The following is a 26,950-nucleotide window of genomic DNA, read 5'->3' on the forward strand; positions in this document are numbered from 1 at the left end:
TACCGCTGGGGTGAGCAGTAGTACCGCTTATATGCAGTACTACCGCCCCAAGGCTCATGTTTTGTTTCTCCATTTCCCTGCCTCTTCCGCCCGAGCGGTAGTACCGCTCGTGTGTGGGCTGAGCACATAATGGTTGGATTTTTCCCCTCCTATAAAAGGGGGTCTTCTTCCCCAATGAACCTTATCCTTTGAGCTCGTGTTCTTCCCTCATTGTTGACCTTCTTCAAGCTTTCTAACTCTCAATCCCTCCATGGATTCTTGCTAGTTTTTGAGGGAAAAGAGAGAGGAGATCTAGATCCACATTTCCACCAATCACTTTCTCCTCTATGTGAGGGGAACCCCTTGGATCTAGATCTTGTAGTTCTTCGTGTTCTCTTCTTCGTTCTTCCTCTCATTTTCCTCCCTACCATTTGTTGCTTCGGTGGGATTTGGGAGAGAAGGACTTGGGCACTCCGTGTGCCCATGCCATTGCATTTGGTGCATCGGTTTGAGTTCTCCACGGTGATACGTGGAAGTTACAAGTTGAGAAGCTCATTAATCTTGGGTGCTTGGTACCCTTGAGCTTGTTCCTCTTGGGTGCTTGGGCTCCCTAGACGGTTGAGGTCACCTCGGAGCCATATTCCATTGCGGTGAAGCTTCGTGGTGTCGTTGGGGAGTTAACCCGAACCTTGGTGGTGTTCGGAGCTCAATCATTGTGGTGTAAAGCTCCGGGCAAGCGTCGGGGTCTCCAATTAGGTTGTGGAGATCGCCCCGAGCAATTTGACGGGTACCGGTGACCGCCCCCAAGGGTTGCCATTTGTACGGGTTCGGTGACCGCCCCCAAGGGTCCCTTAGTGGAATCATGGCATCTTGCATTGTGCGAGGGCATGAGGAGATTACGGTGGCCCTAATGGCTTCTTGGGGAGCATTGTGCCTCCACACCGCTCCAAACGGATATTAGCATCTGCAAGGGTGTGAACTTCGGGATACATCGTCGTCTCCGCGTGCCTCGGTTATCTCTTACCCGAGCTCTTTAGTTATGCACTTTACTTTGTGATAGCCATATTGTTTCTTGTCATATATCTTGCTATCACCTAGTAGTTTATCTTGCTTAGCATAAGTTGTTGGTGCACATAGGTGAGCCTAGTTGTTGTAGGTTTTGTGCTTGAAAAATTAACCGCTAGGTTTATTCCGCATTTGTTCGAGCCTAAACCGTAATTATTTTAAAACGCCTATTGACCCCCCCTCTAGGCGACATCCACGATCTTTCATCTAGTATGAAGTATAAGACAAGAATAAAAGATAGGCCCTTTGCGGAGGGAAGCAGAGGTTGTCATACGTTTTTATGGTTGGATGCACGAAATCTTAATGCAAAAGAAAATCACTTTATATTGCCACTTGTGATATGGACCTTTATTATGCAGTCCGTCGCTTTTATTTCTTCCACATCACAATATCATATAAAGCTTATTTTCTACACACTAATAAATCATACATATTTAGAGAGCAATTTTTATTGCTTGCAACAATGACAACGTACTTGAAGGATCTTACTCAATCCATAGGTAGATATGGTGGACTCTCATGGCAAAACTGGGTTTAAGGATATTTGGAAGCACAAGTAGTATCTCTACTTGGTGCAAAGAATTTGGCTAGCATGAGAGGGACAGGCAAGCTCAACATATTGGATGATCCATGACAATATAATTTATTTCGAATGTAAGAAAGCATAACCCATTACGTTGTCTTCCTTGTCCAACATCAACTCTTTAGCATGTCATATTTTAATGAGTGCGCACAATCACAAAAGATGTCCAAGATAGTGTATTTATATGTGAAAACCTCTCTTTCTTTATTACTTCCTATTAATTGCAACGATGACCAAAACTATGTTTGTCAACTCTCAACAACTTTTATTCATCATACTCTTCATATGTGAAGTCATTACTCTCCATAAGATCCATATGATCTCTTTATTTCTTTTTATTCTTTCTCTTCTCTTTTATTTTTATTCCCTCAAGATCATAGCAAGATAACCAAGCCCTTGACTCAAAAATAATCTTTATTATATATATATAGCTCACGGACTCGATTAAATAGAAGGATCATAAAGCAAAACTCAAAAGTAGATCATACTAAAACTTTATTCTACTAGATCAAGATATAACCAAAAGATCGAACTAAGAAAAACGGTAAAGATAAAAGGTGTGATGGTGATACGATACCGGGGCACTCCCCCAAGCTTGGCAGTTGCCAAGGGGAGTGCCCATACCCATGTATTTATGTCTCCTTCCTCGGAGGTGGTGATGATGGAGTTGTTGATGATGTAGGCTTGTCGTCCATCTTCCAAGGCATAGGCTCACCATCATAGAAGGATGATCGAGTCTCCGGGATCCTCAAATCTACAGCCAAACTCATCCTCTTGAATCTATATTCGTACTCACAGTTTTGGTTTTGCAGGTCATAGATCTAGGCTTGGAGATGCTCGATTTTCTCGTGAAGCTTGAAGATGGTCTCCCCGATGTTCCTGGCATCTAGCTTGGTGTTGTTGGTGAACTCCGTGATCATTATGTGGTTGGCGTCGAGTCCATGTTCCACCATCTCTTGGCACTTGAAAACGTGTTGCTCCATTGATTCGAGTCTTGTCTCCACGCTTCCGGTCCTCCTTGGTCCCTCCGCATCTCAATGGTTTGAGGGTGTTGCAGCACCTCCGCGAGGTAGGGGTTGATGACCTTCTCGAAGAACTTGTCCTTGGGGGCACTTGAAGACGTCATAGCGATCTAGATCTGTCAAAAAAAACAGCTCGAAACAAAGACAGGAGATATTTGCATGATACGGTGATCAAAACCTTCGGGAGATTATATAATGATTTTTTTTCCGACCAAAAGAAGTATCGCACAAGAAAACAGAGTCCAGAGGGCACACAAGGTGCCCACGAGGCAGGGGGGCACGCCCAGGGGGGTAGGCTGCACCCTCCACCCTCGTGGATGCCTCGTGTCCTTCCCGGACTGCTTCTTATTTTCCTATTTTCTTATATATTCCAAAACGTAGGAAATTTGCTATTAGAACTGTTTTGGAGTCGGTTTACTTACTGTACCACATACCTCTTCCTTTTCGGAGGCTGAAACGTTCTGGGAGGTGGCCCTTATATACTCCTCTGGGGTTACGGTTTCAATAACATTAGTTTCAACATTTATAAGATTACCTGAGATACAATGTTTGATTCTTTGACCGTTCACCACCCTCGGATTTGTCCCTTCGAAGTTGTTGATTTTTATGGCACCGGAACGATAGAACTCCTCGATAACGTAAGGACCTTCCCATTTAGAGAGGAGTTTTCTTGCAAAAAATCTTAAACGAGAGTTGTATAACAATACATAATCACCTACATTAAACTCACGTTTTTGTACCTTTTTGTCATGCCATCTTTTAACCTTTTCTGTAAACAGTTTGGCATTCTCATAGGCCTGGGTTCTCCACTCATCAAGAGAGTTGATGTCAAATAGTCTCTTCTCACCAGCAAGATTGAAATCATAATTGAGCTCTTTAATGGCCCAATATGCCTTATGCTCTAGTTCGAGAGGTAAGTGACATGCTTTACCATAAACCATTTTATACGAAGAGATACCCATAGGATTTTTGTATGCAGTTCTATAGGCCCATAATGCATCATCAAGTTTCTTGGACCAATTCTTTCTAAATCTATTAACAGTCTTTTGCAGAATTAATTTAAGCTCTCTATTACTCAATTCTACTTGACAACTAGACTGTGGATGATAAGGAGATGCAATTCTATGATTAACATCATACTTAGCAAGCATTTTACGAAAAGCACCATGAATAAAATGTCCATAAGCCTCGGAGTGACACTTGCGTAGGATCTGTTCCTGTTCATGCTCAGGTACACAACATCTAATAATACTATCTACTCCTTCTTTATAAAGGTGTGGGTCATCCCAGAAGTAATGTCTTAAATCATAGAAAACCTTTTTCTTTTGCTGACATGTGAAACTAGGTGGTATAAATTTAGCAACAATGTAATTATCATAATCAGCATACCATGGAGTAGTACGAGAAGCATTTATGACAGCTAATTGTTCATCAGGAAAGCTATCATCAATAGGTAGTGGGTCATCAATAACTTTCTCTAACCTAGACAAGTTGTCTACAACGGGGTTCTCAGCTCCCTTTCTATCAATAATATGTAAATCAAATTCTTGTAGCAAGAGAACACATCTTATAATTCTAGGTTTAGCATCTTTCTTTTCCATAAGATATTTAATAGCAGCATGATCAGTGTGAACAGTCACTTTAGAATCAACAATATAAGGTCTGGACTTATCACAAGCAAATACAACTGCTAAAAATTCTTTTTCACTAGTAGCATAATTTCTTTGGACATTGTCTAGAGTTTTACTAGCATATTGGATAACATTCAATTTCTTATCAACTCTTTTTCCTAGAACAACCCCTACAGCATAATCACTAGCATCACACATAATTTCAAAGGGTAAATTCCAATCAGGAGGCTGAACAATAGGTGCATAAATCAAGGCTTTCTTAAGTATTTCAAATGCTTCTACACAATCATCATCAACGACAAAAGGGACATCTTTTTGTAAGGGATTAGTCAGAGGCCTGGAAATTTTTGAGAAGTCCTTGATGAACCTCCTATAAAACCCGGCATGACCAAGGAAACTGCTTATACCTTTAATGTCCTTAGGACACAACATCTTTTCAATAGCATCAACTTTAGCTTTATCAACTTCAATGCCTCTTTCAGAAATTTTATGCCCTGAGACAATGCCTTCATTAACTATAAAGTGGCACTTCTCCCAATTCAAGACAAGATTAGTTTCTTCACATCTCTGCAAAAATCGATCAAGGTTGCTTAAGCAATCATCAAAAGAAGTTCCATACACAGAAAAATCATCCATGAATACCTCAACAATCTTTTCACAAAAGTCAGAGAATATAGCAGTCATACATCTTTGAAAGGTAGCAGGTTCATTACATAAACCAAAAGGCATACGTCTATAAGCAGAGGTACCAAAAGGGCAAGTAAAGGTGGTCTTTTCTTGATCCTCTTTTGACACACGTATTTGAGAGAAACCAGAATAACCATCTAGAAAGCAAAAATGTGTGTGTTTAGATAATCTTTCTAGCATTTGATCAATAAAAGGTAAAGGGTAATGATCCTTTTTAGTAGCTTTATTTAGTTTGCGGAAATCAATTACCATTCTATAACCTGTAACAATTCTTTGTGGGATCAATTCATCTTTATCATTAGGAACAACAGTAATACCTCCCTTCTTAGGGACACAATGGACAAGACTTACCCAGTGACTATCAGCAACCGGATAAATTACACCTACCTCAAGAAGCTTTAGTATTTCTTTTCTTACCACTTCTTTCATATTAGGATTTAACTGTCGTTGGTGATCAACAACCGGTTTAGCGTCTTTCTCCAATTTTATTTTGTGCTGGCATAGAGTGGGACTAATGCCCTGAAGATCATCAAGAGCATATCCAATAGCTGCACGGTGCTTCTTCAAAGTTTTCAATAATCTCTCTTCTTCTTGCTCTGAAAGGTTAGCACTAATAATAACAGGATATATCTTATTTTCATCAAGATAAGCATATTTAAGAGTATCAGGTAATGGTTTAAGCTCAAACACGGGATCACCCTTGGGTGGAGGAGGATCCCCTAAGATTTCAACGGGCAAATTGTGTTTAAAAATAGGTCCCTGTTTAAAGAATACTTCATCTATTTCCCTTGTTTCATTCATAAACATATCATTTTCATGGTCTAGCGAATATTGTTCTAAAGGATCATTAGGAGGCACAACAATAGAAGCAAGATGAGTAATTTCATCTTTACTAGGCAATTCTTTATCATGGGGTTGTCTATGAAATTTAGCAAAATTAAAATCATGAGACATATCCCCTAAACCAAGAGAAACAATATCCTTTTGCAGTCTATCTTAGCATTAACAGTATTCAAGAAGGGTGTACCAAATATAATGGGACAAAAGTCATCTTGTGGGGAACCAAGAACAAGAAAATCAGCAGGATATTTAACTTTCCCACACAAGACTTCAACATATCTAACAATCCCAACAGGTGAAATAGTATCTCTATTGGCAAGCTTAATTGTAACATCTATCTCTTCTATCTCAGCAGGTGCAATATAATGCATAATTTCTTTGTATAAGGAATGAGGTATTGCACTTGCACTAGCACCCATATCACATAAGCCATGATAGCAATGATCTCCTATTTTAACAGAAATGACAGGCATGCCTACAACAGGTCTATGTTTATTTTTAGTATCGGGTATAGCAATTCTAGTAGCTTCATCACAGAAGTAAATAACATGCCCATCAATATTATCGTCCAAGAGATCCTTAACCATAGCAACACTAGGTTCAACTTTAATTTTCTCAGGAGGGGTAGGTGTTTTAGCATTACTCTTACGAACTACAGTTGAAGCTTTAGCATGATCCTTTATTCTAACAGAGAAAGGTGGTTTCTCAATATAAGCGATAGGAACAATATATAGGATCAACATTATAAGTGATAGTCTTTTATTCAACTTTAATAGGTTAAACTACTTTTACTTCAATGGGAGGATTATATTTAAACCACTTCTCCTTAGGGAGATCAACATGAGTAGCAAAGGATTCACAGAAAGAAGCTACTATCTCAGAGTCAAGTCCATATTTAGTGCTAAATTCACGGAAAACATCGGTATCCATAAAAGATTTAACACAATCAAACTTAGGGGTTATACCTGACTCCTTACCTTCGTCGAGGTCCCAATATTTAGAGTTGCATTTAATTCTTTTCAATAAATCCCATTTGAATTCAATAGTATTCATCATAAAAGAACCAGTACAAGAAGTATCGAGCATGGAGCGATTATTGAGAGAAAGTCGAGCATAAAATTTTTGAATAATAATTTCTCTTGAGAGCTCATGATTGGGGCATGAATATAACATTGAATTAAGCCTCCCCCAAGCTTGAGCGATCCTTTCTCCTTCGCGAGGCCAAAAATTATATATATAATTATGATCACGACGAACAAGATGCATAGGATAAAACTTCTGACGAAATTCCAATTTCAATCGGTTGTAGTTCCATGATCCTATATCATCACATAGCCTAAACCATGTCAATGCCTTTCCCTTCAAAGATAAAGGGAAGACCTTCTTCTTGATAACATCCTCGGGCATACCTGCAAGCTTAAATAATCCACAAACTTCATCCACATAGATTAAGTGCAAATCGGGATGCAATGTTCCGTCTCCTATAAAAGGATTACCTAGCAGTTTCTCTATCATACCCAAAGGAATTTCAAAGTAAAATTTTTCAATAGGTTCAGTAGGTTGAGGGGCAACTCTTTGCTCTACTGGTCGGGGTGAAGATACCCCGAACAAGCCCCTCAAAGGATTATGTTCCATAGTAACAAGTGACAGTAAATTTCAGCACACTTATATAAATTTTTCCTTACCAAAGGCGCTTCACTCCCCGGCAACGGAGCCAGAAAAGATTCTTGATGACCCACAAGTATAGGGGATCTATCGTAGTCCTTTCGATAAGTAAGAGTGTCGAACCCAACAAGGAGCAGAAGGAAATGGTAAGCAGTTTTCAGTAAGATATTCTCTGCAAGCACTGAAATTATCGGTAACAGATAGTTTTGTGATAAGGTAATTTGTAACGGGTAACAAGTAATAAAAGTAAATAAGGTGCAGCAGGATGGCCCAATCCTTTTTTAGCAAAGTACAAGCCTGGACAAACTCTTATATAAAGAAAAACGCTCCCGAGGACATATGGGAATTATCGTCAAGCTAGTTTTCATCACGCTCATATGATTCGCGTTCGTTACTTTGACTATTTGATATGTGTGTGGACCGGTGCTCGGGTACTGCCCTTCCTTGGACTAGCATCCCACTTATGATTAACCCCTTTTGCAAGCATCCGCAACTACAGAAGAAGTATTAAGGTAAATCTAACTGTAGCATGAAAAATATGGATCCAAATCAGCCCCTTATGAAGCAACGCATAAACTAGGGTTTAAGCTTCTGTCACTCTTGCAACCCATCATCTACTTATTACTTACCAATGCCTTCCCCTAGGCCCAAATAATGGTGAAGTGTCATGTAGTCGACGTTCACATGACACCACTAGAGGAGAGACAACATACATCTCATCAAAATATCGAACGAATACCAAATTCACATGACTACTTATAGCAAGGCTTCTCCCATGTCCTCAGGAACAAACGTAACTACTCACAAATCATATTCATGTTCATAATCAGAGGGGTATTAATATGCATAAAGGATCTGAACATATGATCTTCCACCAAATAAACCAATGATACGTCTCCAACGTATCTATATTTTTTGATTGTTCCATGCTATATTATATTCTGTTTTGGACATTATTGGGCTTTATTATACACTTTTATATTATTTTTGGGACTAACCTATTAACCGGAGGCCCAGCCCAGAATTGCTGTTTTTTGCCTATTTCAGAGTTTCGCGGAAAAAGAATATCAAACGGAGTCCAAATAGAATGAAACCTTCGGGAACGTGATTTTTGAAACGAACGTGATCTAGAGGACTTGGAACCTACGTCAAGAAAGCAACCAGGAAGGCACGAGGTAGGGGGCGCGCCTACCCCCCCCCCCCCAGGCGCGCCCTCCACCCTCATGGGGCCCATGTTGCTCCACCGACATACTTCTTCCTCCTATATATACCTACGTACCCTCAAACTACCAGATACGGAGCCAAAACCCTAATTCCACCGCCGCAACCTTATGTACCCGTGAGATCTCATCTTGGGGCCTTTTCTGGAGCTCCGACGGAGGGGACATCGATCACGGAGGGCTTGTACATCAACACCATAGCCTCTTCGATGATGTGTGAGTAGTTTACCTCAGACCTTTGGGTCCATAGTTATTAGCTAGATGGCTTCTTCTCTCTTTTTGGATCTCAATACAATGTCCCCCCCCCCTCTATTGTGGAGATCTATTCGATGTAATCTTATTTTGTGGTGTGTTTGTTGAGACCGATGAATTGTGGGTTTATGATCAAGTTTATCTTTGAACAATATTTGAATCTTCTCTGAATTCTTTTACGTATGATTGGTTATCTTTGCAAGTCTCTACGAATTATCAGTTTGGTTTGTCCTACTAGATTGATCTTTCTTGGAATGGGAGAAGTGCTTAGCTTTGGGTTCAATCTTGCGGTGTCCTTTCCCAGTGACAGTAGGGGCAGCAAGGCACGTATTGTATTGTTGCCATCGAGGATAACAAGATGGGGTTTATATCATATTGCATGAGTTTATCCCTCTACATCATGTCCTCTTGCTTAAAGCATTACTCTGTTCTTTTGAACTTAATACTCTAGATGCATGCTGGATAGCAGTCAATGTGTGGAGTAATTGTAGTAGATGCAGGCAGGAGTCGGTCTACTTGTCTCGGACGTGATGCCTATATACATGATCATACCTAGATATTCTCATAACTATGCTCAATTCTGTCAATTGCTCAACAGTAATTTGTTTACCCACCGTAATACTTATGCTCTCGGGAGAAGCCACTAGTGAAACCTATGGCCCCCGGGTCTATTTTCTATCATATTAATCTTCCATCAACAAGCTATTTCTTGCACCGTTTTTATTTTGCTTTATTTACTTCGCATCTTTATCATAAAAATACCAAAAATATTATCTTATCATATCTATCAGATCTCATTTTCGTAAGTGACTGTGAAGGGATTGACAACCCCTTTATTGTGTTGGTTGCGAGAATTTTATTTGTTTGTGTAGGTGTGAGGGACTCGTGCGTGGCCTCCTACTGGATTGATACCTTGGTTCTCAAAAACTGAGGGAAATACTTACGCTACTTTGCTACATCACCCTTTCCTCTTCAAGGGAAAACCAACGCAGTGCTCAAGAGGTAGCAACCAACTAGCATCAACTACAAGGAGTAATCAGCATACTAGCAACCCACAGGTACCAATCTGAGGTTTTGAGACAAAGATTGGATACAAGAGATGAACTAGGGTTTGAGATGAGACGGTGCTGGTGAAGATGTTGATGTAGATTGACCCTCTCCCGATGAGAGGATCGATGGTGATGATTTCCCCCTCCCGGAGGGATGTTTCCCCGGCAGAACAGCTCCGCGGGAGCCCTAGAATGGTTCAGCCAAGGTTCCGCCTCGTGGCGGCAGAGTTTCGTCCCGAGAGCTTGCTTATGATTTTTTCTAGGACAAAAGACCTCATATAGCCAAAGATGGGCACCGGAGGCCTGCCAAGGGGCCCACGAAGCAGGGGGCGCGCCCCCACCCTCGTGGATGGTGGGTGGCCCCCCTCTGGTGCTTCCTTCGCCCAATATTTTTTATATATTCTGAAACTGACTTCCGTGGAGTTTCAGGACTTTTGGAGTTGTGCAGAATAGGTCTCTAATATTTGCTTCTTTTCCAGCCCAGGATTCCGGCTGCCGGCATTCTCCCTCTTTGTGTAAACCTTGTAAGATAAGAGAGAATAGGCAAAAGTATTATGACATAATGTGTAATAACAACCCATAATGCAATAAATATCGATATAAAAGCATGATGCAAAATGGACGTATCACTTCACCATCGCGGTTGGTTGGTAGACGTATTTTGTTGTATCTCCCCGACCTTTGAACGCTGCCGCGAGCCGGATAGTGCCTTTGCCATGCTTGTTTGGCTTTTTGACGCTACGACCAGGTTGGCTAGCATATACGTTGCAGGTGCTCGTTGATCGCACTCTTCCATGGACCGTCATTCGTCTGGTCGATACACTTGGTTTCCTTCTTCTCATGTGCTTCTGAGTGGGAGTGCCCGATTCTGATGGGTTAGGTTATTTAGCGTGGAGGGTGCAGGCGGGTTTTCTATCAACCCGAAAGGAGTATGAAAAAAATTAGATTCGATTCACCTGCTCAATGAACAACTTATGTATTGTCAAATGAAAACATGACAAACATCATTTTTTTCTGATGTTAGTAAATACAAGCCAAATACAGACGCAATATGAACATAATCACTTGTAGATAATTCACGAAAAACATCCTTCTAATAGCTCGCCTAAATTCTTGGTTGCATTTGTTTTTGCCCTTTGCGTATCATTCATAAAATATGTTGTTTATAAATTGCTTTGCTTCTTGCCTCCAATTGGACATTGCGCCAAGGGCCTAACATGTCATCTAGTATATTTAGATGCTAATCACATCTGCAACACCATCCCTCAAATGCCCACATGCGTCCGGACCAAGTTGTCCGGATGTAGTTTGCCATCCAACGGGAATCCGTATTTTCCCGTGGACGTGTCCGCTTATCCAAATTCTCGCAAACTAGACACAAACCGGGGGAGATTTGCAGACATTCGGACCTCTGCCACGTTAGACTTCGACACCCCCGGCTCACTCAAATCCCCCCATTGGACCACTTTTCTTCCACTCCCCCCTTGCTTTCCATCCACACCCTCCTCGTCAGTTGCCGCCGTTATACCTCTTCGGCCGTTGCTCATGCATTGTTCGGACGTCCACAACCCCCACGCACGTGCCTGTCTACCTTGGACTATGCCACCGTCCATACAAGATACATCCGCAGCTAGGTACTCTTCGCCCTCCTACCAACACCTTCCATGAAGGACACCTCGCCCGACAGGTATTGGGTCAAATGCCATTGAGTGTTTGTTTACCTCTCATTGTTTCCTAGAGTAAGCACAATGGTGGGATGCTCAGTGATGGAGGATAGTTGATATGTGATGCGTGGTTGGTCGTATCTGCAAACTTTGTAAACATGAGGCAAAGGGGCTCGACCTTTTGGCGAAAGATGCATTCTTTTTTTTTCATGAGCAAAAGCACTTCACGCCCTACTACTTGAACGTGATTCATGAAGGCAATGTGAACCGTGTCATGTTCTACTGCAGTGCGATTGCACGGTTGGAGAGCATATGGCCACCTGGTGCGTCGGCGTTGGAGATTGTAAGTTTTGCTTTTTATTGCTCTGTATGTTGGTCAATTCATTGATTCACTCACTATTGTTACTTGATGTTTATTGAATAGCCCGTCCGCATTGCCGTGATGTACCACTTGAGAAAGGGCATGCCATTCATGTTGATGCATTATTGGATGGCATCGCGCGTGGAGCGACATGTGCGGATTCGGACTCGAGAATCGTTGGATTTTGAATCGATGAATTTATAAACTTGTTGAACATCATGTTATCTCAGATGAAATATTTATATTTGAACTATTGTTGCACTAGAGATTTTTGCATGTTATTTATGGATGAATGGTGCTATTTTCTTTAGTTATTTTGAGTGTCGCGGACTTAAAAAAAACAGAGGCGGACAAGTCCAGACCAGTCCGCACACAAACAATGTGTCTGTTTTAAGGGATGGTGTGGAGCCTTGAGGTGCGTTAGAGTTGTGGGGCTCGCAGTGTTCTAAGTGTATATATAGTCATAATGCGCTGGCTGGTTTTCTTTGTTCTCATAAGGTTGTAGAAGAAGATATTATTTCTTTTACGTCTTCTATCTTTTCTGTGTATTTCTCTACTGGCTCCAAAGTTTTTTATTTTTATTTTCCTTTTCAATTTTGTTTATGTTTTTTTAATTTTTTTTTATTTTCATTCATTATTTTCCACACCTAATTAATGAGCATTTTAAAAATCATGGCCATTTTTTAAAATCCATTCATATTTTTTCCAAATCCATGAATATTTTCTACATTTAAGAATAATTTTAAGTTCATAAAATTTTATAAAGTGCGTGAACATTTTTAAATTTGCAAAAATGTATGAAAATGAAATTTTTTTTAAATTCATGATTTTATAAAAAAATGGTTTCTTTAATTCTCAACATTTTTTAAATATTTTTTAAATCTAAGTACATCATTTGATTTAATGAACCTTTTCAAATAAAAAATGACACCCAATTTTTCTGAGCCAGAAGAAAAAGAAAGCAAAGTGAGCGAGTGGAGCTATGATCCAACCCGAGCAAGAGCTTCATGGGCTGGCCCACGTACGTGGCATAGGAGCAATTCCATGGTTTCATCATGGAATATGATCTCCCAAGCGCTCACACTACCACTACTTGGATACCACTCAAAAAAAAACCACTACTTGGATGACACTTAAGGCCAAAACATTTAGGGACCCAAACATTTAAAGACACAACAACAGGCAACAATCAGCTCCACTCTCATCTTACGATAAACACCGTCTCCAACAATAGCCGAACGTGATGTATATATGAATAAAAACAGTTTTGCTAAAATACATCTAGATGTGCCATTAGTATTGCACATCTAAGTTATATATCATTGATCTTACATTGAGATTCGTGTGAATATTTTTTTTTATGTTTGATTCACTAATTTAGATGTGCAATTGCTTTTATTTAGAAGTGCAATAACTAAAACATATCTAGATGTGCTCTAGACACACGTGAATAAAAAACACCGCCATTACCAGCATGCACTGCACCCAACGAACAACACATGCTAGAACCCACAACACCCACAGCCGTGCATGCATGGGAGCGCCCGCCGTGCCGCCTCGCGGCTGCTCTCCCGGCGCCGGCAGCGCCGTATGCCTGCGGGAATTCATGCCCCGCCGTCGAGTGGATAAGCCGCTGCACCGTCCAACCGCGCCTGCCGTATGTATTGCGCCGCAGCGCGCGTGTCCCCTCCCCTCCTCCCCGGTACAGTACGTACAGTGCGTACGCACAAGCTCTGAATCCGCGGCGTTATGGCGCGGGTGCCTCGAGCCAGCCTGAGGCCCTGAGCCCGTGGCATGCATGCGTTGCATGCGACGCAGCTTCACTTGTCGCCTCGTCTTGGCGGTGAGATGAACTGCGCCGCGGGCTGGGGCCATGGGGGACCTTGCCTGCCTGCCTGCTTGCTTGTATCTCTTCACGGCGTATCACTTGGCGCCACCTCCGGCCTCAGAGTGAGTGATGGCACGGCCAGGTCGGGCCTGGCACGCGTCTGCTGGCACCAAATTTGCTCGTCACTTATGTCTCAGAAAGAGTAAAAATGCCTCAGACAGAGTAAGGTGGCAAACTACCCTAACCCCATAACCCCATACTCTCTCTGTCCGGTGAAGAGTGTACATCTAACTTCAAAATTTGTTCATAAAAAGTGTATTTCTATCTTCCCAATGCATTTTAAAGTAGGAAAAAAAATACTTCTATCCATCACACGGTAATCAAGATCAATAGCAATTTACACATGGTCTTCTTAATTTCTACATGCACTTACTCCCTTCGTCCGGTGAAGAGTGTACATCTAGCTTCAAAAAATTTCCACAAAAAGTGTATTTCTATCTTCCCAATGCATATTAAATTTGGAAAAAAAATACTTCTCTCTCATCACACGGTAATCAAGACCAATAGCAATCTTCACATGATCTTCTTAATTTCTATGCACTTAGCTCATTGGGGATTGGGTAATTAAAGAGATAAGAGATGGTGGCTTGCACATTTCCAATGCATTTTTTCCTCAACTTCATAATTTGTCCTAAAATTTCTTGATGCACACTCTTCATCGGACAAAGGGAGTAGCTCATTGGAGATTGGGTAAATTAAAGAGGGAAGAGATGGTGGCTTGCAAATTTACAATGCATTTTTTTATTCAATTTCATAATTTGTTCTAAAATTTCTTGATGTACACTCGTCATTGGATGGAGGGAGTAACTCTGATGAGTAGGCCAAGAACTTGCTTTAAAAAGATAATCTACCACCGGCACACCCACTGACGGCACTCAAGATAAAAGGCAGCAAGCAATGTGACGGAAGCGCTACTCAGAGCCCAAGGAAATTCCCCAGAGGGGGGGAGGGGGGGACACCTGAGCCATTCAACCCCAGCGCTGCGCTCTCTGCTACAGCAATCGCGCTGGGTCTCTGTGCGCATTCACGCTAATAACTCGCAATCAAGGCCTCCTCAGCGCGAGAGTGCCCAGCACGCACTGCGCTTAGCATAGGACCACCACCTCACCCACAGACACATCTCGCGGGAATAATTCAAATCGCCAGTGGTACCTCACTGCCTCGCCGGGACACTGGCGCCCCCATTATTCAGAGCTGAACAATCTTCACACATTTGGCTATTCAGGGAAATGGAAGGAAATTGGGTACAGTAGCGCAGAAGGGGCAAGGGAGAGGATCTCTGTCACTTTCATTTTACTACATGGATTTGCTCGCTGTTGGTGAAAGGTCAGGGAAAATTGGCCACAAGTGGCTCCGAGAACGTCAGAGTTTTTGCCCGCCTCGGTTTCTTCTCGCCATCCGAAAACGGTAGCGATTTTTTTTTTTTGAAAGTGGTAGCTATTAGAATAAATCCGAGACGCTCCATTGATCTACCGAGGACCAAGCAATCACACAAGGCACGACACCGAGATTTGTTAACGAGGTTCACTGATATGGCTACATCCCCGGGGCATGACTACGGGCGCTCCTCCCCGTGACACCGTCACAATACTGCACCCCGGCCGCCCGGGCGCCGGCACACGCTGCCGGCTCCCCCGCGTGCCCGTGCTATTATGTTGGCATAGGTTACATCGTGTGTCTACCCCCGCTATATATGAGAGGCCTAGGATACAGGTGTCCTATTAGGACACAACTCTTACCGTGTCTACGCACAGTCCAAAACCAAGTCCAACTGTAACCTACCTTGTACAATAATATTCGACACAACTCTAACAAACTCCACCTTGGCGAATATTCTCCACCATCTTGGATTCATCCGTGCGTCGAACCTCCATGTACATTGGACTTGAGATACGCCATGAGCACCGCTGCTACTCCCAGACTCCACATGACTCCACCTGCAACTGTAGTCCCTTCTCGTCTTCCTCACAGTCAATACTCGAGCAAAATTAAGTTCCTCAATACTCTACTTTGTGCTCCCAACTTCCGGAGTATCCTCTCAACACCATCACACACCGACCATTGTCTGCATGAAAGTGAACAACTCACATATTGGACACCACATATAAGAGTTACCAGAACTCAACATCACCGCTCTTTGTTGACCGTCTGTCTGAAACTTGAAGGAATTTCACCGTCGCCTTGTGTCACCCTGAGTCAAATTCGCAGTTGTCTCACCCTTTTTCCGGCTAGTCTCTAGCATGTCCCACAGCTATAGTACTCCGCCTTCTTCTGTACTTGTAATCCGCACTTTGCCATGTGCACCGAACACCACAGAATATGCAGCCATGTACTCTCTCAGCTTTTGACAATTTCAGACTCTCCGCCACTTTCTCAGATTCACCATGGTCAACTCTTGTCAATCAACCGGCACCGATAGACCCAGTCACCAACTCGAATCTGGTACTCGTCAACACTGCTTCAGCACCCCCTGCACAATTTGTCTGACCACATGTCTGACCACCAGTGCCTTGGCCTGTCGCTGTGTCACCGTGCTTATTGCACGCCTCGCCGCTATCACCGCATCGAGCCTCTGCTGTCCTGGTCGAGTCTCCCGGGTAGCTAGCCCCCACTGCCTCAACCCCCACTGCAGAGAACCATCGATCATCACCAACCGATGCCGAGTATCACGTCTCCATCAGACCACTGGTACCCAGTCCGATCCACGTGTCTCTCACTATCCCGCTGAAATAGGCTTCGACTCTCCGTTAACTTACGCCGTAGCCCCTCCATCAGCTCAGAGTGAAGTCATCCATCAGACTCCAGCTCCACCTTTAACATGACTCCATGTAGCTGCGCCTTTGCTATCCCGCGCCTTGTCGACTTCAAGCTCTCATGTGTACACTGCCTTGAATCAACCCCGCGCCTTAGTCTTGTCGAAACCGCACAAGCCCTCAAGCCTGCACCACGTGTTTCCACGCCCCAGAAGTCGGCCACCATCAGCATCACGCTCCTATGTCATCGTCGCTGAAATCATCGCCGTCTTCTGCTTTGACCGACATCCATCAGACTGTCCAGTCCGACCCAGCCGAAATAACCCGACTGCAACCATGCTCTACCCTGCGTCGTGTCCGCCCCGCACTTCTCCGTGCATTGCTTGACGCCATGTGTTTGCATGATCCTGTCACAACATGCTCCAGACTCCTCCGAGCCTTATACGCACGTCGCCATCCTCATCGCACACATCCATCTTCATCAACTTGGCGTTCCGCTACACAATCAAGCAATCAACACTTGAGAAAACATGTAGCCATCAGACCAAAAAATAACCGTGGATCCACCCGCCAACTCCTGTTGATCTTATATGAACATGCGACGCCGTGTCTCGACACACCTTCATGCTGCCATCACGTACAATCCATGTACAAAGCAAAGAAAGTCAAAACAACATCCCTTGTAGCCTTCTCCGTGTAAAGAATTCCATGTCCACCACACCTGGCTACTGTAGACTTGATTTACTATCTTTTCTGCTCATCAATGCACGCATCATGGTGTTCTTTGACACCCTTTTTTTCCCCAACAAATCTCATGCCTTGCTCCTGTCAGACCAATTTGCTCGCAGCCGGCTTCCCACGCGGTGTCTTGCATCACGCGGCTCCCAAACAGCCCAGCCTGGGCCTCGCAGCCATAGGCCATCTTGCCTCATGCCTTGCCGCCCGCCCGCGACTAGGCCTCACGTCCTTTAGTGCGTCGGTCACGCCCGCAGCTGAACCGCGGATTTGCCGCATGCCTGGGCATCGAACGTTCGGCGTACACACCCTGGCAAGGGAGTCCGCACGTGCCGCCAGCCAACATCGCATCTCGCCAACAACAAGACGCCGAGAAGTTCAGCTTCAGCACGATTCCGCGGAGATCCGCATCTAGCATGCTGCCGCTGCAATCGCCGCCTGACAAACGCATCCGCCTCGTGCGTCCTAATTGCTTTTCACCTGACGATCTCCGAACGTTGCCGAGGTCCTCCTGAAATTGTGCGAACCCGCACGTTCACCGTGACCATCCGCCAGTCTTCGTCGCTTCCTCTAGATCAAAGATTCCGCAATCTCGAACATCGAACCTTGCTCATGATACCACTTGTTAGAATAAATCCGAGGCGCTCCATTGATCTACCGAGGACCAAGCAATCACACAAGGCACGACACCGAGATTTGTTAACGAGGTTCACCGATATGGCTACATCCCCGGGGCATGACTACGGGCGCTCCTCCCCGTGACACCGTCACAATACTGCACCCCGGCCGCCCGGGCGCCGGCACACGCCGCCGGCTCACCCGCGTGCCCGTGCTATTATGTTGGCATAGGTTACATCGTGTGTCTACCCCCGCTATATATGAAAGACCTAGGATACAGGTGTCCTATTAGGACACAACTCCTACCCTGTCTACACACAGTTCAAAACCAAGTCCAACTATAACCTACCTTGTACAATAATATTTGACACAACTCTAACGGTAGCGAATTCGAAAGCGCGCAGGTTCGGTCCGGTCCCTCTCACGGCCCATAATCTCGCGCCTTGTTTGAATCGGAAACACGCCACGTAAAGGAACTGTCGCCGGGTGATTCATGTGACTCTCTGTACTCTACTCCACTCCCTGAGAGGATGCAAACGGTTTAAGTTGGAGACTATTTAAGCTGCTGGATTTAAGAGGGATGGCACTGGTGAGGTGGGACGACAGCAGCAACCGGAATCAACGTATGTTTGATGGATTGGAGCATTCGGTAAATATGGGCCTGTGGATGGCACTGGCAGACAGACATCCTTGAGCTTGTTCAGGTATGAATAGTTATGAAACAACGACATGGTTGCCACGTGTTTAGGTACTCAATCATTGTTTGTTTTCTACTCCTTCCGTTCCATATTTAGTACAAAAATATACTAAATCAGCAACACTTAATTTGAAATGGAGGGAGCACATAGTAAGACGGAGGCAAAAGATTTATCTCATGTTTTAAAAAGACTTATCATATTTTATTTATGAAGACGTGGAATCAGAGTTTTAAGTAGCTAGACCAACAAAGGTGGATACAATTGGATTACTCTACCGGAATTCACGAGGTCACATGTTTTGCTCTTGCGAAATCCTAAATGCATGCATCGCTTCTAACCTTCGATATCACAATCACCGGCATCCTAGGTTTGGCATGGAAGACTCGTGCATTCGCGCATTCTACAATTCCCCGAGCGAGCTCATGGCCTTGCATTGAGAACCATGGAGCCAAACCTTCTCGTACCACCAATCTTTGACTGAATACAGTTCACTCCAAATTGCTGTGCCAAGCTGATGAAGACCTAAGCACTCCCAAATCATATTCCATCGCCACACGGTGTAGCGGCATTTGAAGAGGTCTTAGGCAGATTCCGGCTCGCACTTGCACAATTGACATAACCTGCAATTCGTGCGAGCTTGCCTATCTGCTCTTTAGACTATTTTGCATGATGGGCCACGAGAACAATTTCAACTTGGGAGGTGCCTAACATTTCACCCCTCTCTGCTCGACCTGTGTGTTCGGTTTATTCGGTTTATATGGGTTTTTGATTTGTACGGTATTAATACTTTAGTAAATACGGTATGGAATTAAAATACGGTTCGGTTTCGGTGTATACCAAATTATTTCGGTATGGTTTCAGTATATACCATAAAAACCAAAGTTGACGCGAATTTGAAAATTACGTAATAATAATTTACAAATTTATGACTGTGTTACTATTCATCACCCAGGGTGCAACATAAGTTATTCTTCACCCGAGGTAATCTTACGATCATTTCATAATTTAATTACGCTTGGAATTCAAATAGTTACATTCCTATTGATTCACTAGGTCAAATTTGACATAAGAAAATAAAAATATAGGTCATAAGACAAGAAAATTTGAAGTTTATGTGTACTTTAGACTATGTTTTTACGTTTGTAATTTTACATAACATAAAATATTTTTTACGGCGATTATATATTTTCTTACGGTCCCTTTTTGCGTCGGAAATAAGACAAAACTTACGGAACGTAAAATTACGGTGCATTGATAGTAAAATAGAGGGGGTGAAGAATAACTATTCCTCATTCAGGGTGACGAATAGCGCGACCCCTCAAAACACATACTATTTTACACAAAATAGTATATGACTATATATATAAGTATATATGCATGCATTGAATCATCCGTTGATGGTTATGGACGTGGTTAGCATTTTAAAAAGAGAAAAATGACTATTACAAGAAAATTTTACGTGCTTAGTAGTGAATTTGACTCATGTACAAGAAAAATGACAACTTGTATGGTTGTTCATCTCAAGAAATATAAATTTATGTTTTACTTCATTTTATTCGATTAATCGTTCGGTTTTTTGGTATATACCATAAAAACCAAAGTTCAAATCGGTATGAAAAGTTCAAACCATACCGAAACCAGAAACCATAAAAACCATAAAATCGATTCGGTTCGGTTTATTTTCGGTATGGTTTTTCAGTTCGGTTTTCAAATGCACAAAGTACTCGCTGCATCCCGGAAGCAGTGGGCGGTCTAGAGGGTGGACAGGGTTGTTTCAACCCATCCTTAGATTACACAGTAGTCTATATATTATACTCCCTCTAATCCATATTGATTGTCACTAATTTAGTAAAACTTTGTACTAAATCAGCGACTACTAATATGTAGTGCCGAGCGAACAAACACGCACCCCATTCCCTCCCTTGCATGCTTCTGGGCCGGCCCATGTTTAGTCTAGGCGCCCCTCTTTTATTTCCTCTTGTTTTTTTTCTAATTTGTTTACTTCATTAAAAATGTTCATGATTTAAAAAAAATCAAATTTCAAAATTTCACGAATGTTTTCAAATATTGTAGTTTCGGAAAAAAATATTCCTGAATTTGTAAAATATATTCTTAATTTTAAAATTTGTGAATTGTGAAATTGTTTGTGAATTCGTAAATATTCATGATTAAATATTTTTGCATGAATTCATTAAATATTCATGATATAAACAATGTTCATAATTTTTTTTAAATTGCGTGTTGAAAAAATGTTCACAAATTTCGGAAATTAAATATTTTCCAGAACTTTTAAAAATATTTGCAAATTCTTCACGATTTTCGGAAAATTTAATGAATTCAAAAAATGTTTCTAATTTCTAAAAAAGGTTAATTATTTTTTTAAATTACAAATTTGACAAATAAAAGGAGAAATGTTGAAAAACAGAAAAGGAAAGGAAAAATAGAAAACAAAATAAAAACGAAAAATAAAATAAATTTAAAAGAAAAAGAAAAACATGGTGTGAGAAGGTTCTAGAACCTTTTGAAACCGGAAGAGGGAGCGTCCGGTTGGGCCATCCCAAATTCACCTAAGCCAGCACGGCGGGCGGGTGTCGTCCCAAATTTACCTACGTGATGAATAGGGACCCCGGTCACCAGCAGGGAATTTCCAGCTTACCTCATTTTTCATATCTCCAGTCAAGCATATTCCCGCGCTATGCAGTGTTGAGCTTCATACAACAACTTGGTCTCAGGACATTTTGTGTGACTCCAGATTTGATGAAGATGACCGCGCAAAAGTTATTATGGTAATGTAAGCAATCTGGACGTCTAGAAACAACATTACTTATGACAAACAAAGCTTGGATCCAATGGTGTTGATGAAGAAAACCAGGAAAGCTCTGGCGATTCTGGAACTCCCTAGGGACCAAGCTAAGATCTTGCCTGGACATGGCTGGCAACCTGCTGAAGAAGACTACATCAAGATTAATGTTGACGCGGGTATATCAATGGAAGCCAGGCTCACAGGAGTAGGTGGAGTTGCTCGATCATCCACGACTTACCTCGGTGCCTGGTGCAAGCCGATCCATGACGTCATTGACTCGCTTGTTGCAGAGGCTCTTGCTCTCCGTGAAGGTGTAGTCTTCGCAAAGCTTCGTGGCTTTGAGCGAGTGCAAATGAAGACTGACAGTCAAGATGTGGTCGATCTCTGGAACTCGCGCCGTTCTTCGCGCTCTTTGATAGCACTAGTGCTTCTAGATATTGAAGGGTTAGCAGATAGTTTTTTCTCTTTTAGTATTTATCATGTAAAGAGGCATTCTAATGTACCTGCCCACCTGCGTGCAAAAAATGCTTGCACACTGGAGGTGACAGATTGTTGGATGTACTCTCCCCCTGGGTTTCTGGTGACTAGCCTGATGGCGGACACTGCTGAAGCCCGTTTGATTGAATAAAACCCTCCAGTTCCACGCAAAAAAACGTGCACCCCACTCCCTCTCCCTTGCATGCTTTTGGACCGGCTCATCTGTGGGGTGGGCACCCCTGTTTTATTTTCCTTTGCTTTTTTCTATGTTTTTTCTTCATTAGAAAATGTTCAGGATTTCAAAGAAAAATTAAATTTCAAAGACATCATGAATTTACAATATCTTCTTTAGTTCAGAAAATGTTTGTGAGTTCGAAAAGATGTTCTCAAATCCGAAAAAATCGTTAATTCGAAATATGTTCCTGTATTTGAAAAAATGTTCTCAAATATTTGAATTCAGGAGTTTTAAAAAAATGTTCACAAACTTCAGAAAATGTTCTAATATTTTTAAAAATGTTTGTGACTTGTGAAGTTGTTTGTGATTTCGAAAATATTCCTGATTTCAAAAATTCTTCATGATTTCAATTTTTTTCCTGAATTCAAAAAACTTTCCTGCACTTCAAAAAATGTTCTCAAATATGTGAACTCATCAGTTAAAAAAAATTCACAAACTTCAAAAAAAATGTGCACAGAATTGTAAAAATCTTCTTGACTTCTGAAATTGTTCGTGATTTACAAAATATTCATTGTTTTAAAAATTGGTCATGATTTCAAAAAATGTCCGTGAATTCAAAAAATGTTGACAATTTTGTTTTCATAGTTTTTGTAAAATGTGCATAAGTTTGGAAAAATGTTCACAAATTTCATAAATAGTTCTAGAAATTCAAAAATTGTTCACAAATTTTGAAATTTGTTGCGATCTTTAAAATAAAACACGAACTAAAAACCGTTTCATGATTTATAAAAATGTTTACCAATTTTTTAGAACTTGGGAATTTGATTAAAAAATGAAAAGTAGAAATGGTTAAGGAAAATAGAAAAAAATAAAATAAAACAGGAGGTAAAAACCCGTTTTCCAAAACCGGAAGGAAAAACCCGTTTCCCAAATTCACCTGGCGAGCGAGGCGGGCAACGGGGATGCGCATTTGGACCTACGCGATGAACAGGGATCCCAGTCATCAACAGTGAATTTCCACCTTATCTCATTTTTCGTATCTCCAGTCAAGCTTATTTCCTGTAAAGTGCACCAAAGATTGAAGACTTCTTGTATGTGCATCGACGAAAGGCCATGTTGCACGTCAGTGTAACTGATTCAGCCGTTGTTCCGCATAGCCTTACGAACTTTGCATTTCTTGCGTTTGGATAACTCGGCTTGCATCCATGAAACCAAGGCGAGTGCCAACAAAAAATGGCAGTCTTCCCGTCCCTAACTGTAACGATGACTTCCGCATAAAATAGATCCATGTCCTGATCGTCACAGGCAGTGTCAAAGCCTACCCAGGCCCTTCCAAGCAAACCAGGTCCACCCTAGGCGCAATGTGGTACTGTACTTCTGAAATTGCACCTGCCCGAATTATATTTTGTAATAAGACATAAAATTGTCTCATCAGAACTATTATGTGAATTTTGCAACAGATAATATTTGATAAAGCAATCATCGTCAACACATTTTCATCCACTGCAGGGTATCATCGGTAAGATGAAAACTACTAGATGCTCGGCAAAAATATGACAACGTTTAAAGATTACATATAAGCCCCATGACATATAGGAAGCAACTCCAACATAACGAGTAACCACCACTTGTTCAAACATATCCGGATGTGTGCTAATTATTCATGGGGTATGCGGTAGTACATTTCGATAGGCATAAGCCCAGTTGGCCCAGACTAGGACTCTGAGTTCAGAAGCCCTGCTCAAGAAGGTAATCGCCGAGCCTCTCAACCACCATGTTGCACTGTCCAGGAGTCATTGGTTCCTCGTAGATTCCAATGATAATGGCTAGACTCGTCTTCTTGATTGTAACCCCTCCTGACCCCTGCAGAGAAAGCACCATTGATGAGATATAAGATGCAAAATGTTCGACATTAGGGAACAGCCCGTAGCCCGTACTAACACATCTTACTTTGAAGTAAACTTGTCAACTTTCTTGTGCTGAAATACTACTGCATTAATTTAGTTTCAGGAAAAATAGAAGTGTGATCAGTCAACTTCCAGTTAAAGTTTGGATTGATCATATAAGCTGAAATACTGACCACCACTAGAGGGAAACTGTAGAACAACTTACAAATCTAGATGATTCTTAAGACGCTAAAACTATTAACAGAAGAAATGATCTTTTATCATCACTAAAATACCAAGGCAGAGCGAATTTGAGACTAATCAATGCATACATAATTTGTTTGTGACCCAACTTAAACTGAATGAATATTTTTGCTATCCGAAGTCAGGGACTTCTGCATGCTTGTAACCCACTTGTCAACCATAGGTGTGACCGTGTGAGGTTCATGATGATAACATTTTTCTTTCGTGCAATCTAGGCAGTGTGCCTTGTGTACTAGTGAACGCATTTCTAGTATATTGTGCACACGGTAATTTTTCAGTTTCCCTCTAGTGCCTGGTGACCAGTAGAGCTGCTATTTTAGTCAGTATTATTATTGACACCAGTATGAAAACCTTGCTTGTAACTTGTAAGCAACAGAATGGTAGATTGAAGCTTGTCAAGTTGCAAGAGAGTATGTCAAACTCAATATTTTCTGACTAGTAAAGAATTGTCACTGAATATCAGAGATGTTTCAACTGTCTGACAAATGTAGCAGGTGGTGGTGAGTTTTACTTGCATTTCAACTCTTATTTCTCAACCCTTTACAACAGAGTGGCTATTTTGTGCAAAAAAAAGAGTTAAGTACAAATGTATATATAACATGCTTCCTATGTAACATCCAGTCATCATCTTTTATTTGAAAGGCAGAGTGATATTGTTATAGCTTTGTTCTTAATCGGAAAGCATGTTGCAATTGTATTCCATTACGCTGTGGGTAAGATAGATTTCAAGTTAACTTTTTCTCCAAAAAAAATCAAATTTTCCCTGAGTGTCCAGCTCCTGGGTGGCTTGCTCAACATTTTATATGGTACAAGAAGGATTCATATGAACGATGTGACCATACAGCTACAGAAGCTAACTCATACAGCTAGTAATTCCTTTGCCCAGGAGAGCCAAGACCAAAGAGCAAGACCAAGGATTCGTATGAACAATTTGACCATACGGCTACAGAAGACCAGTGTCTGATTCATAAGTATTTAAGACATGATTACAGTCCATGTTCCGATGTTAATTCTTTATTTCTGCATGCATTATAAGCCGATATAATGAAGTCTGCTCTCCTACTTTCGAAGAAACTTTGTAACACCATGGTTTCTTTAAAGGAGTCTAGTGGTAGAAAATGGAATGCCAGGTCCTAACCTTTTTGCCCCGAATGACAGCCCCAGGTTCACCTTGAATAACCATGTACTTTGTACCACCAAGGAATAATCCAGTTGGTGCTAAAGAGCCTGGTTCATCGAAGTCATTTAGTACTGCAGTAATTTCTTCAGGTTTGACCTGTGGAATGTAGAAACACACTGATCATAAGTCATGAGAATGATGCAATATAATCTTTCAAAACCGTAAAAAGTAACGCTGTAAGATAAAGAGAGCAAAGGTTTGCAAACTGAACATACAAACTCATGGATTGACAAAAAAGCATACTGAAGATGCAAACTAATGGTGTCACAAAAAAAGCATACTGAGCAGTGGATCTTCCTTCCCCAACAATTAAAAATTACGAAGCCACGGCCCAATACAGTTCGAAATAGTAGTTAGCACAAACAAACTTTATGCTCCCTGCAATCTGATGATCCAAGCCATGTCTCTAGAAGAATTACTTCTACCACCAATTTGATACAGTACTTTTTATTTTGGTAATTATTATGTGTTTTAGGCTAGCCGGAAAATAAACTTTTGGTCCGTATGGCCACATAGATATCACCGGGCAATGTGCTTCTATCTATTCATAGTTTCGGATGCTTATATATAACAAAAATTTCATCACAAGTAAGCACATGTGCACTTGAAACCTAGCCCTGAAGGAGCCGCGTTAACCACAGGAGGTAGAACCAACCAACTGCATTGGTACTTTGTAATACATCCTAGATTACGATTGCGACAAGCAGGTAAAAATCGATTCCCCAGCGGATCAGGCCCGCGGTAACCCAGACAAGCGAGATCTTAGCCGAGTCAAACATATATTGACCAGGTAAAACTAAGTAAAACAGAGCAGGGAGCATCAATGGGTAGACAATCTAAAGGGAGGAGAAGGAGGACCTCAGGGAAGGGCTCGGACTGCGCCCAGACGGCGCCGTCGTGGCCGAGGATGGCGGCGGCGGTGAGGCGCTGGCCGTCGATGTCGCAGAGCAGCTGCTCGTCAACGTACGTCTGCCACGACATCCTCCTCCCTCCTCGCTCGCCTGCTCGCGGGATCTTTTTTCTCTCCCGAGATTTTTGCTCGCTCGTGGGGTGGCAGTGGCAGGCAGGTTGTGATGCTGCTGGTTTTCTCCTGCGAGTCGCGTACTTATGCGACGCCCGCGAAGACGTGTGTCTAGTCTTAGTCTACAGGTTGGCACGACTCCTCCGTCCAATGTGGGAATCCATTCGTTCGTTCGCTCCCTGGCGACAACGAAGCGGAATTGTTTTCCTTCCAAATATTTTTACGATTCGATGCTTCTTCCCTGGAGTGGACGGCCTCAAACGTTACCTGGCCTCACGTCGATTGACATTAGTGATGTTATACAGTGCTATTTTAGTGTTTTTTTTGCGTCACCTTTGGCCAAGATATGATCCACTTTTGCGTCGCATCAGATCTTCGTCGAGCCTGTCTGGTGCTTGGCTTGCTCTGCTTTTGATGTGGTGTGTTTGTTCGAC

At 42.1% G+C, this 26,950-nt stretch overlaps 1 protein-coding gene across 1 annotated transcript; it reads right to left on the bottom strand.

Annotated features, from left to right (window-relative positions):
• Nucleotides 1-23,669: 23,669 nt before the first annotated feature.
• Nucleotides 23,670-26,626, bottom strand: LOC123060379 (profilin). Its single transcript, XM_044483076.1, has 3 exons — nt 26,354-26,626; nt 25,454-25,591; nt 23,670-24,028 (listed from the first exon to the last, which is right to left on the bottom strand). The coding sequence occupies exons 1-3, from the start codon at nt 26,474-26,476 to the stop codon at nt 23,894-23,896; spliced, it is 396 nt and encodes a 131-aa protein (XP_044339011.1). The 5' UTR covers nt 26,477-26,626; the 3' UTR covers nt 23,670-23,893.
• Between the last annotated feature and the right edge of the window lie 324 nt (nt 26,627-26,950).

Source organism: Triticum aestivum, chromosome 3A, assembly GCF_018294505.1.
Source record: "Triticum aestivum cultivar Chinese Spring chromosome 3A, IWGSC CS RefSeq v2.1, whole genome shotgun sequence".
In the NCBI taxonomy this organism is placed as follows: domain Eukaryota; kingdom Viridiplantae; phylum Streptophyta; class Magnoliopsida; order Poales; family Poaceae; genus Triticum; species Triticum aestivum.

Excerpts from the sequence above, each read along its gene's own strand:
- LOC123060379 (XM_044483076.1), bottom strand. The coding sequence starts at position 26,476 with ATGTCGTGGCAGACGTACGTTGACGAGCAGCTGCTCTGCGACATCGAC. Across the intron at positions 25,592-26,353 it reads AGTCCGAGCCCTTCCCTGAG|GTCAAACCTGAAGAAATTAC; the intron begins GTCCTCCTTCTC and ends TACATTCCACAG. Across the intron at positions 24,029-25,453 it reads CTGTCATTCGGGGCAAAAAG|GGGTCAGGAGGGGTTACAAT; the intron begins GTTAGGACCTGG and ends CTTTCTCTGCAG.